Raw genomic sequence first — 14658 nt, forward strand, 5'->3', positions numbered from 1 at the left:
GCCCCCGAGTCCTTAAAAACCAGCAGGAGCCGCTGATGACATCATCACGGGCGAGAACAGAACCAATCAGATAACAGGCCGAACGATAATAACACTGTTGAGTACGGAGGCCTAGAAAGGACACTAAACGGCTGATTTCCACATCTCACAATAATGTTGCTCATATTTCAGTTCTAGATCTGTTAGCCTGAGTCAGGATTTACTCATCCTGTTCTCTCCTGATCACCAGTTAAAGGACAATTCTGGTATTTTTTTTGTGTGAGTTAATGCAGTGAGGCTGGAAACACTCAGGAGGGTTAAAAGGCTGATTTTGGGCTTTGCAACATTCAGGAAGCATGACCCAGATTAAACCGGTGTGTATGAATAACCCTCATTTACCGCCCTTAACAGAGGCGGTACCTGACCTGTTTTTATCCATTTTTACAACACCTTTATGCAGGAATGCTGGCAGTACACAAGACCATCCTGGGCCGATTCAGGACAAACTGAAACAATCTTGAGCGTCTGGTTTATAATTTCAGCGCTTGTGAGAGTCAGAGCCTCCCTGAGATTTTGTGTAGTAACACTGGTTAGACGGTTTTAGGCCGATTTACACTCTAACCCCCCAAAACTACAAAACTAGAGGCTGGGTACAACCAGGACTTTAATCCTCAAAGGTATGGATATCGGTATTATCGAGGATGAGTTATAAATATCAGCAAGAAGAGGAAAATCTAAATCACTCTTCCCTCCATGCAGGCAGGCTGACCCTAAACGGGACAATTTGAAGCCCTATTTTTGGCCAGTCTGATATCCTGCAACAGTCAGAGGGTGTTGATGCCTGTCCACACTATCACTCCAAATAAACCTAAAATGTGTGGTGTTGTTATTAATAGTTTATCCCCCTGACAGAGCTGGAACTACACTGAGTTTGTGTCTTCTATTAATATGTATTTATGGGACGGTTTTAGTCCCAGTTTTTGGCCGATCCTGTAACAATCAGGGAGCGTAGAGCTTGTCCCAAGAGCGTGGGGTGTCAACGGTGTTTGTTACTCCTCTGACAGAGCTGGAACAGGACTGATTTTTAATCCATTTATTAACCCTCAGGCATCACTTTAGTTTACTACCCTTTAAAACCATTAAGGACAAAAATGTCCACTTCTAAAAAACTACTATAAAAGCTTAACAGATTAATATCTTTTTTTCTGCTTTTTTTTTGCATAAATCTCTTAAACAACTTAAGCTGTGCTCAAAACTACCAAACATTCAATCATTTTGAGGATTTTAACCCTTTAAATGCCAGTTTGATTACTTAAAGATCAAAAAATGTGGTTTGAATGGGAGTCACTGGGACATTTTGGCCACAAGTGACTCGAAAGGGTAAAAAAATGCATCAAAAGCAATATTTTGGCCAATGTTTGACATACCCAGGACTAAAAAACACACCCCACCCCCCCAACATTAGTTTTCTGGAAAATAATGAATGTTTTGTGTATTTTTTTAGAAAAAATATGACCATACTGTAATCAAACTGGAATTTAAAGGGTTAAAAACCTGAAAATTATTCATTTTTTGATTATTTTGATCAGAACTGATGTTGATCAAAAGATCTGACCAAAAAAAAGGCAGAAAAAAATATGAATGTATACTATTTTTATTGCTGTTTTTGGAAGTGGACGTTTTTGTCCTTAACAGCTTTAAAGGGTAGTAAATTTGTTTCAGTGTTCCCCTGACCTGTTAGAGAAATTGAAATTTGAATTAAAAAATTTGCCTAGAAAGAAACTTTGCTGCAAACAATGAGACCATATGCACTAACACAGCCAACATAGTGAGCAGAGAAAGAGGACAAATGTGCCTAAATGGACAAAAATGTCTCTGGTGATGCCTGAGGGTTGATAAACCGTTATGAAGTAAAGCTGGCTGTATGGAAGAGAATTAAAAAATAAAGTTTTCACCACTATTCTCTTTGTTATCCAGCCGACAACGCCAAGCGTCCTTCACTGTGAGAGGGTCTCTTACAGCCATGTGGTCTCGCGGTCTGTCTGAGTCGTCTAGTCTAGTCTAGTCCGTGTTCAGGATTAGATTGTTTAAATCCCTCAGAACGGTCCTCGTGTCTGTGCTCTCCCATGTTTTTAGTTCAGTTAAGATCTCAAAACCGTCTCATGTGAAACCAGCCAATCACAAACCAGGATCTCAATCGTTCCACCTGAAAGTTTGTGTTTTTTTACGTGTTTTCATCGACAGTCTGGCAACCAAAGCCAGCCGGGTCAGGATCGTTAAAAATACCAGAATGGCCCTTTAAGCTTTGTGATGCGTTAATGATTGATCATGTTGGGGTCGATGTTTCAGGCTAACAGACTTTAACTGTCGATATGAGGAACACTAAATTAAAAGGTTAAAATTTGATCGTTTGCCGTGAGGCGTCCGTCAGCAGCTTCTCGCTGGTTTCACTGTTTGTCAGAAAAACTCCATTTTCTCTCCGTTCTTTGTCAAACTCAACTTCCTGTTTTCAAAGCGAGTCTTAACCGTCCAGGTGTGGCGTTAAAGGAGCAGTCCGTCCTCACTGCCAGTCCTTTTGTTGGGGGGGGGGCAGCAGCTCCTCAGCAGATCTGTCAGCGCCCCCTACAGGCTGCTGTGTCCAACAGTTAAAACATTCAGTTAATCCAGAGGGGGGTGCTACACCAGACGGCGTGTTCAAGCTCCGCCTCCAGAGAGACCGAGATAGATGAGTGGTGGAGACTTGTTTTAAGACTTGAGTCGGTACACGTTGATATGAAGGTCCAGGTCCAGGTCCAGGTGTTTGTGGTCACCCAGGTAAAGGAGTGTTTATTCCATACCGCCTTAACAATTCCACCTTAAAGTCCAGATTCTCCTGGTCGCCGTGGCGCCGGTTTGGATTAAAGTTGTCAGAGTTAGATTGTTTTTAAATCTTCGTTAATCTGAGATCGATGGAATCAGGAAGAAGCAAAACTTTAAAAAGCCTCAGGAGAACAGAGGAGCTACTGTAGCTTCACTATCTACAGCTAAGGTAGCTTTAGCAAATGTAGCAAAACATAGCTATATATAGCAGTGGTGCATAGCTATGTAGCTAATGTGGATACAGAGTTATGTATTCTACAGCTTAGTTAGCTTCAGCAAATTTAGCTAAGCAGCTACATTGGCCACGTAGCTAATGTAGCCTCGTCTTCTAGACTAAGTCAGCTTAGCTACATTTGCTGAAGCTAACTTAGTTAAAGATAACCAGGCTACATAGATAACCTATCTGTGTAGCTTGCATAGCTGCTTGTTTATCTACAGAGCTACACAAGCTGTAGCTTTGTTATCTATAGCTCGGTTAGCTTCAGTAGACATTGCTAAAGCTGACCTAGCTATGTAGATACATATCTGCTTTGTGAGCTTAACTGTAGCTACATAGCTTATGCAGCTAAGGAAGCTCTGTGAGTTATGCTAGCAGTGTTAGGGTTAGCTTTATTCCTGTTTGTTCTGCTTTATTCACCGTTTTGAGTTCCGCTCTATCAGGTTAGCGCTGTAGCCCCTGCTGCCCTGACCTGCATGTAAATCTGATTTTATTCCTAGAGTTTGAGTCGTGTTTCCGTTATAAAATGTAGCCAGACTGTTGTGAATATTTTAGCGGCAGAGAAATATTTCCTGTCAGGTGAAATGTGTGGAATATTCTAGATGCAGCAGTAGAAATGCTCTGCAGAAGTGTCTGATCCTCAGCACTCTCTCTGTGGTTCAGATCTGACTGAGAAAGTGGAGTTTTTTTAAAGTTTTGCTGATTCTGATGGAATAAAATGAGACTGCGTGGTTTCAGAACCATCAGCATCAAACCTTCAGACAACTTTAACCCCCGCTGTGCTCCAGTCTTCCTGTTCCTGTTAGTTAAACAGGAAGTTATCCTGCGTTGGGTTTCACTTCAGGTTTTGTAGCATGGACTTAGTTGATTTTACCAGGATCAGACTGAAGTCTTGGTTCCATCTGAGGCCTCAATGCCCAGCAGAGCCTGGACCGCCTCCAGTGGGACACCCTCAGGGGTCTGGATGTGCATTGTGGTCCCGTCAGGCCCGTTGACGATCACAATCTGGTCTAATCCAGGCTCCGCCAGCTGGACCGTCATCCCCTCGGTCTGAATGAGGACCTCCTGACCCTCCTGCAGCTCCTTGGTGTCCTTCTGAGCCTGGTCCGAGCTGGACTCCGGCATCTGGACCGAGCTGGACTCTGGCGTCTTTGAGTCCGCTGTGGTCTTAGGACTCTGAGCCTTCTGCTGTGTGCTGTTGCCGCTCGGGACCGGGGTCTGGCTCTGTGGTAGCGACTCTACCTTGGTGCCGGTCTGAGGCTCCTTCTTCTGCACCTCAGCCGGAGACACTTCCATGGGCGTGTCCGAGGGCGGGGCTGGTGTGGAAGGCATCCTATCAGAGGAGCTACAGGATCAGAGGAACAAAATCAGACCACACACCCTGGGCTGGGTGATTATGGAGTCATTATTGTCACAAAACTAAAGAGCTCACTGTAACACCTGATCATGACTTGTGGATTTAGAGCTCTAATCTGCCTCCCTGTTCTCAGACTTCCTCTGGGCTCTAACAGTCTTCTGGATCTCAGAGCTTTAATTGATGATCAAATTTAATCCACTTTGATTCTTCTTGTTTGTTGAACTGAACCTCTGATTCCTCTCTGTGGTGAACCAAACCTTCTCTGAGCTCTAAACAGTTCTACTCTTTGATTTTCTCTGAACCGACCAGTAAGAAACGGGTAGATCAGGGATGTCAGACTCAGTAACAGCAGGGGCCGGATTCTGAACCTGGATCTAACCCGAGGGCTTAACAGGGTCAAGATTTAACCATAAAATGTCAACCTTATTTTCACTGGCAATGAATTATGGGAGATAAAAACTTGGCACTGATGATAAATGATTTTGTGATTAAAGGGTGGGCATGATGAGTTAAAAACTCAAAATCTGAGATAGAATACTGAAACCATGATTTAAACAGTCAAAATATGAGGTAAACATCGAAATCATGAGTTTCAAATGTCAAAATATGAATAAAATCAATAATCATGCATTTTAATGGAAAAAAAATAGATAAAAGTTAAAGTTAGGAGTTGAAAAAGGTCAAAATGTTGGATAAACGTCTAAATCATGGCTTTAAAAGGTCTAAAACTGAGATAAAATTTAAAATCATTAGGTTTTTTTTTTTTAAAGATTTATTTTTGGTCTTTTTGCCTTTATTAGATAGGATAGTGGATAGAGTCGGAAACAGGGAAGAGAACGGGGAGAGACATGCAGGAATAGTGCCACGGGCCTGATTCGAACCCGGGTCGCCTGTATACATGGCGCGCGCCTTAACCACTCGACTACCGGTGCGCCCAAAATCATGAGTTTTTAAGGTAAAAAAATTAAATAAAAATTAAAGTTAGGAGTTGAAAATGGCAAAAATGTTAGATAAAAGTCAAAATCATGACTTTAAAAGGTCCAAAAATGGATAAAATTAAAAATCATAAGTTTTTAAGGGGAAAAAAATTGGATAAAAGTTATAGTGGAGGAAATCTGCAGACCTCATACTGGTGGGACAGTTAAATAAAAATATATCATGATCCGGTGGGCTGGGTATAACTGCACCATGGGCCGGATTTGGCCCCCAGGCCTTGAGTTTGACAACCGTGGGGTAGAGGATGGACCAATCCCGTTGTCGCTGCCTGTTGTTGCCGTGCTGTTCTCCAGGAGACATCTGCTGTAATCTCCGGGCGTACGCTGCGCAGAAATTCTGATTCAGCCACAAGTTTTGGGTCGTACGACTCTCTTGGAAGTCATGCTGACTTTCGGTCAGATTGTGCGGCGTTTGCTAAGCTGTGTACAGGGAGACAGAACGGCCCGACCACGGCCCGACCAGCTGCTCCTGACTGGTCGATGGATTTCTGACACGTTTGATATCTTGGTTGTATGACTCCAGACACTCCCACAGTCAGAGCAGAATCCTCAACTTAGGGGGATTTTTCCTCATTAAACTGTCAGGCAGCATCTGAAATCACCATGGCAACAGCAGGACTGACCTTCTAATGCCCGCCCCCCGACAAATCTGAGCACAAGGAGGAAGTTTAAAGGACAAAGGCAGGTTTGAAAAAGTCATGATCCATAATGTTAAACTGAGCTCCATCAGTGATCAGACCTAAGAATCTCATCAGGACTAACGTGGATCTAACGGGGACGTAGAGTATAAATGTGGATTTAAGAGTCGCACCAGAAATGGTTGTTATATTAACAGATTTATTCACTTTGATAGGACGATAGTGAAAATCCAACCATGATGAGAGCTGTCTGATTAAACTACAGCATCATCAGTGAAACCATCAACCTGCAGGCCGCTCCTACCCATCGTCTAAACCAGACAAATTCCCTCACCTGGTGGAGTCGGCGCTGGATTCAGCTGTAACCACCAGAGGAGGAGCGGAGACCGGCTTCACAAAGGAGGAGACCGTGGTCACTGGGGTCACGGTGGTCGAAGGCGTTCCTCCTGACAAAGACAAAGGACAAATAAATGTTAAAAACAGGGACCCAGGAGGCTCCGTCACGGTCCACAGGGGGGCTGAAGTCCTCCAGAAGAAGTCTGGAGTCAGAACCAGAACCATCCAGTTCATGTAAACTCTGCTAACATGACAGCCCTCGTATGTACGGTCCACGTTTCTCACCTGTCTTGGGCGTCTCGATGCCGTTCTGGTGGACTGGGACGCTGTTCTCCATCTTGAATCTCTTTGAAGGCGGCAGCATCTTGGAATTCTGGGAAACAGTTTGTTATTGAATCAGACTGACTGTAGATCAGCTGTTAACCAATCACGTCTCAAAGGTCTGCCCCCTTTAAATACCCGTGTCTGTATGTTTGCTTTACTGTAATAAGATCACTGCTGTAGTTAGAGCTAGCTTTCTCCTAATGAAGAGATTTCTAATCTCACTGAAGTTTCCGGGATGAATAAAGACTAAACAAAAATAAAACAGGAACCAGAGAGTCTGCAAACACCAGGGGACCAGACCAAACCTGGACACTGTTCCTGCAGTTTACCTCCATGTATCGGACATTCTTATTGGTCAGACTGGAGCTGGGGGACGCTCCAGGAACCACTTTCATCCTGTTCACCTCGTCCAGGATCCCCAGAGACCGAGCCACCTAGACAAGAGAGGCATTCATTAAACAGAGTTATACAGAAAACCTGACAGCCAGAGTATTAGTCCCCTTATTTAAAACCTTAATACAGTTAAAGGTCCGAGCAAACCTTTGACGTCTTCGTCACCAAAGCTCATAAAACATTCCATCCTTGCCTTTAACGATGATTTCATCAAAGCTTAGGAAACATTCCATCCTTGCCTTTAAAGATGATTTCATCAATGCTTATAAAACATTCCATCCCTGCCTTTAAAGATGATTTCATCAAAGCTTAGGTAACATTCCATCCTTGCCTTTAAAGATGATTTCATCAAAGCTAAGGACACATTCCACCCTAGCCTTTAAAGATGATTTCATTAATGCTTATAAAACATTCCAATCTTTGCCTTTAAAGATGTCATCAAAGATTATTAAACATTCCATCCTTGCCTTTAAAGATGATTTCATCAAAGCTTATAAAACATTCCATTCTTTGCCTTTAAAGATGTCGTCAAAGATTATTTAACATTCCACCCTTGCCTTTAAAGATGATTTCATCAAAGCTTAGGAAACATTCCATCCTTGCCTTTAAAGATGATTTCATCAATGCTTATAAAACATTCCACCCTAGCCTTTAAAGATGATTTCATTAATGCTTATAAAACATTACAATCTTTGCCTTTAAAGATGTCATCAAAGATTATTAAACATTCCATCCTTGCCTTTAAAGATGATTTCATCAAAGCTTATAAAACATTCCATTCTTTGCCTTTAAAGATGTCGTCAAAGATTATTTAACATTCCACCCTTGCCTTTAAAGATGATTTCATCAAAGCTTAGGAAACATTCCATCCTTGCCTTTAAAGATGATTTCATCAATGCTTATAAAACATTCCATCCTTGCTTTTAAAGATGATTTCATCAAAGCTTAGGAAACATTCAATCCTAGCCTTTAAAGATGATTTCATCAAAGCTTAGGAAACATTCCATCCTAGCCTTTAAAGATGATTTCATCAAATCTTATAAAACATTCCATTCTTTGCCTTTAAAGATGTCATCAAAGATTATTAAACATTCCATCCTTGCCTTTAAAGATGATTTCATCAAAGCTTATAAAACATTCCATTCTTTGCCTTTAAAGATGTCGTCAAAGATTATTTAACATTCCACCCTTGCCTTTAAAGATGATTTCATCAAAGCTTGGGAAACATTCCATCCTTGCCTTTAAAGATGATTTCATCAAAGCTTAGGAAACATTCCATCCTTGCCTTTAAAGATGATTTCATCAATGCTTATAAAACATTCCATCCTTGCTTTTAAAGATGATTTCATCAAAGCTTAGGAAACATTCAATCCTAGCCTTTAAAGATGATTTCATCAAAGCTTAGGAAACATTCCATCCTAGCCTTTAAAGATGATTTCATCAAATCTTATAAAACATTCCATTCTTTGCCTTTAAAGATGTCATCAAAGATTATTAAACATTCCATCCTTGCCTTTAAAGATGATTTCATCAAAGCTTATAAAACATTCCATTCTTTGCCTTTAAAGATGTCGTCAAAGATTATTTAACATTCCACCCTTGCCTTTAAAGATGATTTCATCAAAGCTTAGGAAACATTCCATCCTTGCCTTTAAAGATGATTTCATCAAAGCTTAGGAAACATTCCATCCTTGCCTTTAAAGATGATTTCATCAATGTTTATAAAACATTCCATCCCTGCTTTTAAAGATGATTTCATCAAAGCTTATAAAACATTTCATCCTTGCCTTTAAAGATGATTTCATCAAGGCTTGTAAAACATTCCACCCTTGCTTTAAAAGATGATTTAATCATATCTTGTAAAAATTCCATCCTTGCCTTTAAAGATCATTTCATCAACGCTTAGGAAACATTCCATCCTTGCCTTTAAAGATGATTTCATCAAATCTTAGGAAACATTCCATCCTTGCCTTTAAAGATGATTTCATCAAAGCTTATAAAACATTCCATCCTTTCCTTTAAAGATGATTTCATCAAAGCTTATAAAACATTCCATTCTTTGCCTTTAAAGATGTCATCAAAGATTATTTAACATTCCACCCTTGCCTTTTGCTTCTTGACCAGTCCAGGCCCCTGTTCTTGTTTCAGTCTAACCAAGTACCCCTTTAGATTTATTGCCTTAATAGTGAATCACTGATTTCATTGGAACATGTTTGTGACCAAACAAGGGTAAAAAGCTGTTAAAGCTCAGAAGTAAAACAGGTAAGATCTTATACTCTTGCATTAAAAACTATTAAATACTTTTTAAACGCCTTAATTTTTTCTTAACTGATTATTCAACTTTAATCCTTGCTGAGATCCTGCAGACATGCTGTTACAGCTCAGAGATGTAGAGGAGAGTCAGACCATCAGCAGAGCTGGGCTCACATCTGCTAACTACCTGTGTTTCATTTCTGTCATGTTAATTTAAATAAATATTACATATATAGTATGACTAAACCCCCTCACCTCGATGTTCCTGACCTCCAGCGGCATGGCGCCGACCTGGGGGCTGATGATGTAATCCTGGGCAGCCTGTCTCACTTTGGCATGCAGGGACTCGAACTCACGGTAAATGTCTGGAAACCGAGCTCGAGACGGACCGCCCCGCTCCACCTGAAACAGAACAAAAAACATTTATATTTTCATCTCAAAAACAGCAGAGGAGGATGCTGGTGATGCTCAGGTGGTGAAGCAGGTGCCCGTGTACAGGTCTTCCTCGAGCAGGTCCTGGGATGACTCCCGTCTTTCTTCTGCTGTCCTCTCAGAATAGGCAAAAAGTCCCAATAATAATCTTTCCAGGTCTCACAGCCACCTGGTGGATTTTAGTAAATCTATAAATGTAGATTTTCTAAAGGATTAATTCAAATAAAAAAAAACCATCGTCCTCTCACACAACTGAATCCATCCCTGGCAAAATCCTAAACTGATCCCATTATATTGCAAATGTTTGGTCCTAACTGGGCTTGAGGGGCACGGAGACTTGGTGAGGAGTTTTAGCTCCTTGTTTTAAAAGCAGAAACAGGAAGTTACACCTGTACTCATGAACAATAACTGATGGGTTTTACAGGTGTACCTTTGACAGCAGCAGCTCCCACAGACTCATTACTTTGGTCAAACGAGGAAGAACGATGTCCATCAGCTCCTCATCCTCACACTGCTCCACCAGCTGTAAACAAAGCACAGTCGCCATAGAAACACAATAACACATCAGAGATGGTACTGATTTATCACACGGCTTTATATAAACACGTCATCTCTTTCTCCTCTTACCTCCTGCAGTCGGTCTCGTCTCCTCTCTGCTTGCTGCTCTGCGCTTACCGTGGCGACCGCAAGTTTTGGAGGTCGGCCCCGACGGCCCCGCCTATTGCCGAGGCTCACTGTCACCTGAAAGAATCAACCAATCAGATTAGCAGAATATACAAGGACGCTATCATAATAAATGTATGTTTCACTGTACAGTGTTATTGCTTAGGATAAGGTGGTCTGACATCAGGGACCTGGGCCCAGATCCAAGTATGCTTGACCCCCCCCCCCAAATTTTCATTCCAATCTTACTAGTACTCTACAAGCTTTATTATCTTAGTGCATCCACATTCCCATCAAAAGCATATTTATGAAAAAACAAGGGAGAAAAGCTGTTAAAGAGTCTCAGCTAGCCCCTCAGTCCTAGACTCCTCTGGACTCTGGTCCCCTTCATCTGTCTAGACCTCCAGGTATGGTACAAAACAACCGTGTCTAACGTAAAAACATCCTGACAATATTCCCTGAAAAATCACTTCAAACCAGTTTAAAAGGAGCTCACTTTAGGAGGCGGTCCCAGTGGTCGGCCCAGACCCCGACCTCGGCCCCTCCCTCTACCCCTGCCTCTCCCTCGTCCTCTGGGCCGGCCAGGGCCTCGGTGATGGAGACCCCTGAGTCCTACAGCTGCTGCTGGACCAGCCTCCACCTGCAGACAGAAAGGTTAGAACCATACCGAGTAATTGACCAATAAGAATGAAGGAGGACAACTACCAATCAAATCATCCATCGCTTCCTGTTATAGTCATTAAGAAAATTTCAACTGTTATTAGTGTTAGCAGTTATTAGTGGCACTGGTTACCAGTCAGTTAACAGCCCGTTAAACTGGTTAGCGATGATAAACTGGTCACTAACTGGTCAGTAACTATCTGAATAGATGGACTTACTCTGCTGGTTGCCATGGCAGCAGGTTTGTCTTCCTTCTTTTTCTCCTCCTCCTCCTCCTCTTTGACCTCTTCTGATGTTGTCTCCTGTGATTGGCTGTCCTCTCGAAGAGGGTGTGGCTTGTTGTCAGGTGGGTTGTCAGGCAGGTCGGGCTCTCCGTGACTCGGGTTAAGTTTGTAATGGCGGTTTAGTCCTCCAGGCCCGATGTAGGCCTTGTCGCAGGTCTGGCAGCGGTGGGACCGGGACTTGTGGCTGTAGGTGAGGTTAGGGGAGGAGCCAGAGACAGGCCCACCCTTCCTCTCACCATCGCCCTCCTCCTCAACGCTCATGTCGGAGTAGTCGTCAGAGTCGGACTGGTGGCTGTCTGCCAGGTCCTCGGTCTTGATGAACTTGTAGTCTTTGGCTTTGTACTTTGGCGGTCTGGAGACTCGGCCTGACCGGGTCTGGACCTTCACTGCCTTCTTTTCCCGCTTCTTTACCTTCTTCTCCTTCTCTTTGTCTCGATCTCGCTCCTTCAGGGCAGCGGGCTGAGGCGTAGGGGGGGTGGCTGTGGGGGTTGTGGTTACTGTGGTAGGTTTGGCAGGAGCAGGTGTGGCGGTCTGGACTGGGGTTGCTGGTACTTGGGGAGGTTTAACTGGACTCTTACTGGGTGCTGTCCTTGTGCCGTTAGCTGGGCTTTTGATTATCGGGATGCTTACAGTTTTAGCAGAGGAAGTGGGCGGGGTCTTAGAGACAGTGGAGGGCGGGGTGTTTACAGCAGATGGGGTCTGGACTCTGATGGGGGATGCTGCAGGTTTCTGAGCAGGACTAGAGGTGGTACCTGCTGGTTTCACCTGGCCGGTGATCTTGTGAACCACTGGGAGCAGGGATCCGACCACGGGGGCGGGGCTTTGTAACACCAGCTGGATCGGGGGGTCTCCTGGGTTCTGCTGCAGGTAGAACTGCTGGCCCTGCTGACCCACCACAGGCTGGATGTGGATGATCTGAGCACTGCTCACGCTGCCATTGGCTGACAGCTTCACCTGTGGGTGACTGACCGCTACGGTTTTCTGCTGGGGGGCGGAGCTTGTCTTCACTTCCTGTTTGGGGGGGACCTGGATCTGGATCCTGACAGGCTCAGTCTGAAAGGATAAAAGAAGAAACATCAAACCGGTGACTGGTTGTCAGCATCATGTGTAAAGATGATGTCATCAAATCTTATAAAACATTCCATCCACTGACTCTAAAGATGATGTCACCAAATCTTATAAAACATTCCATCCACTGACTCTAAAGATGATGTCACCAAATCTTATAAAACATTCCATCCTCTGACTCTAAAGATGATGTCACCAAATCTTATAAAACATTCCAACCGCTGACTCTAAAGATGATGTCATCAAATCTTATGAAACATTCCATCCTCTGACTCTAAAGATGATGTCATCAAATCTTCTAAAACATTCCATCCTCTGACTCTAAAGATGATGTCATCAAATCTTATGAAACATTCCATCCTCTGACTCTAAAGATGATGTCATCAAATCTTCTAAAACATTCCATCCTCTGACTCTAAATATGATGTCACCAAATCTTATAAAACATTCCATCCGCTGACTCTAAAGATGATGTCATCAAATCTTATAAAACATTCCATCCTCTGACTCTAAATATGATGTCATCAAATCTTATAAAACATTCCATCCTCTGACTCTAAAGATGATGTCATCAAATCTTATAAAACATTCCATCCTCTGACTCTAAAGATGATGTCACCAAATCTTATGAAACATTCCATCCTCTGACTCTAAAGATGATGTCACCAAATCTTATAAAACATTCCATCCTCTGACTCTAAAGATGATGTCACCAAATCTTATAAAACATTCCATCCGCTGACTCTAAAGATGATGTCACCAAATCTTATAAAACATTCCATCCTCTGACTCTAAAGATGATGTCATCAAATATTATGAAACATTCCATCCTCTTACTCTAAAGATGATGTCATCAAATCTTATGAAACAATCCATCCTCTGACTCTAAAGATGATGTCATCAAATCTTATGAAACAATCCATCCTCTTACTCTAAAGATGATGTCATCAAATCTTATGAAACAATCCATCCTCTGACTCTAAAGATGATGTCATCAAATCTTATAAAACATTCCATCCTCTGACTCTAAAGATGATGTCATCAAATCTTCTAAAACATTCCATCCTCTGCCCAGGAAGATGATGTCATCAAAGCTTATTAAACACTCCATCCTCTGCCATTTAAGATAATGTCATCAAAGTTTTTAAATCATTCCATCCTTGCCTTTTGTATGCCGGCCAGTCTAGACCCCATTTGTTATTCCAGTCTATCCAGTCAAACCAGTACAAGTAAACAGAAAAGCTAATCAATTCCAGTAACACAATTGAATGTAATCTGACACTTTCCACCCCTTTTTTATGCGTATTTACAAGCACGGTCTAAAAACAGCTGAACAGAAAAGCAAGGTTGGAACAGCGAGGGTATCTTCAGCTTTTGACAGTCTGCAGGAGTCTGTCTGCCATATGACAAACAAAAATATGATTCTTGGTTGTTTAGGACTTCTATTTTTGTTTCTGTGGTATCAAACAGGCACTGAAATTATTTATTTTTACTTTAATCATAGTAAAGTTTGGTAAAGGTTCTGATCAGCTGAACTCCAAATCCACCTCACCTTCTTCTGGAGCACCTGGACCGTGCTGGTGGTCTGCTTGGCGACCTGCTGAGCGACACTCTTCAGCTGCTGGGAGGCATTGTTCTGGTTTGGCGTCTTTACGCTCTGCTGGGGGACCTGGACCTGTTGCTTCACGGTCTGCTGGACTTGGACCTGCTGTGGGACCTGGACCTGCTGCTTTACAGTCTGTTGGGGCACCTGGACAGTGACCTGCTGCTGCTGCTGAGACTTGGTGACCTGGTTGATGACCTGCTGTAGCTGACTCGGGTCCAGGGCAGTGTTTTGGATCGGGATGGTCTTGACCTGCTGCAGCAGCTGGGCCGCCTCGGTGTCGGACACCTGGACGATCTGCTGCTTGGTGAGCTGCTCCAGCAGAGCCTGCTGCTCCTCCGCCGTCAGTCCGGAGCCTTCCACCAGGCTGCCGTCTGGCTGCACGTAGATGATGGTGGTGTTACTCAAATCCGAGCCCAGTCCGGTGAACTCTGTGCCCACCAGGATGCTCTGCTCCTCAGGGCAGCTCTGGAAGAAGTCCGCCAGCTGAACTCCAGACACTGTCGGGACATTTGCCACGGGATGGCTGCTCTCTTCTCCGGACGCCGTCTGTGAACTGGGTCTGCACAACGAATTGAAATTGGAGCTTTGTCATTA

At 43.1% G+C, this 14658-nt stretch overlaps 1 protein-coding gene across 1 annotated transcript in view; it reads right to left on the reverse strand.

Moving 5' to 3' along the window:
• Positions 1-1630: 1630 nt before the first annotated feature.
• znf839 (zinc finger protein 839) overlaps positions 1631-14658 on the reverse strand; it is a 13956-nt gene continuing 928 nt past the window's right edge. The window contains exons 2-11 of the mRNA XM_041813022.1: positions 14011-14623; positions 11325-12443; positions 10943-11086; positions 10411-10524; positions 10214-10306; positions 9607-9753; positions 7035-7139; positions 6667-6754; positions 6380-6491; positions 1631-4400 (exon numbers count right to left, since the gene is read on the reverse strand). Of these exons, the coding sequence (XP_041668956.1) occupies positions 3935-4400; positions 6380-6491; positions 6667-6754; positions 7035-7139; positions 9607-9753; positions 10214-10306; positions 10411-10524; positions 10943-11086; positions 11325-12443; positions 14011-14623 (3001 nt within the window). The 3' untranslated portion in view covers positions 1631-3934. The remainder of the gene's footprint in view (positions 4401-6379; positions 6492-6666; positions 6755-7034; positions 7140-9606; positions 9754-10213; positions 10307-10410; positions 10525-10942; positions 11087-11324; positions 12444-14010; positions 14624-14658) is intronic.

The sequence above is a fragment of the Cheilinus undulatus genome, linkage group 18 (genome assembly GCF_018320785.1).
Source record: "Cheilinus undulatus linkage group 18, ASM1832078v1, whole genome shotgun sequence".
Classification (NCBI taxonomy): Eukaryota; Metazoa; Chordata; class Actinopteri; order Labriformes; family Labridae; genus Cheilinus; species Cheilinus undulatus.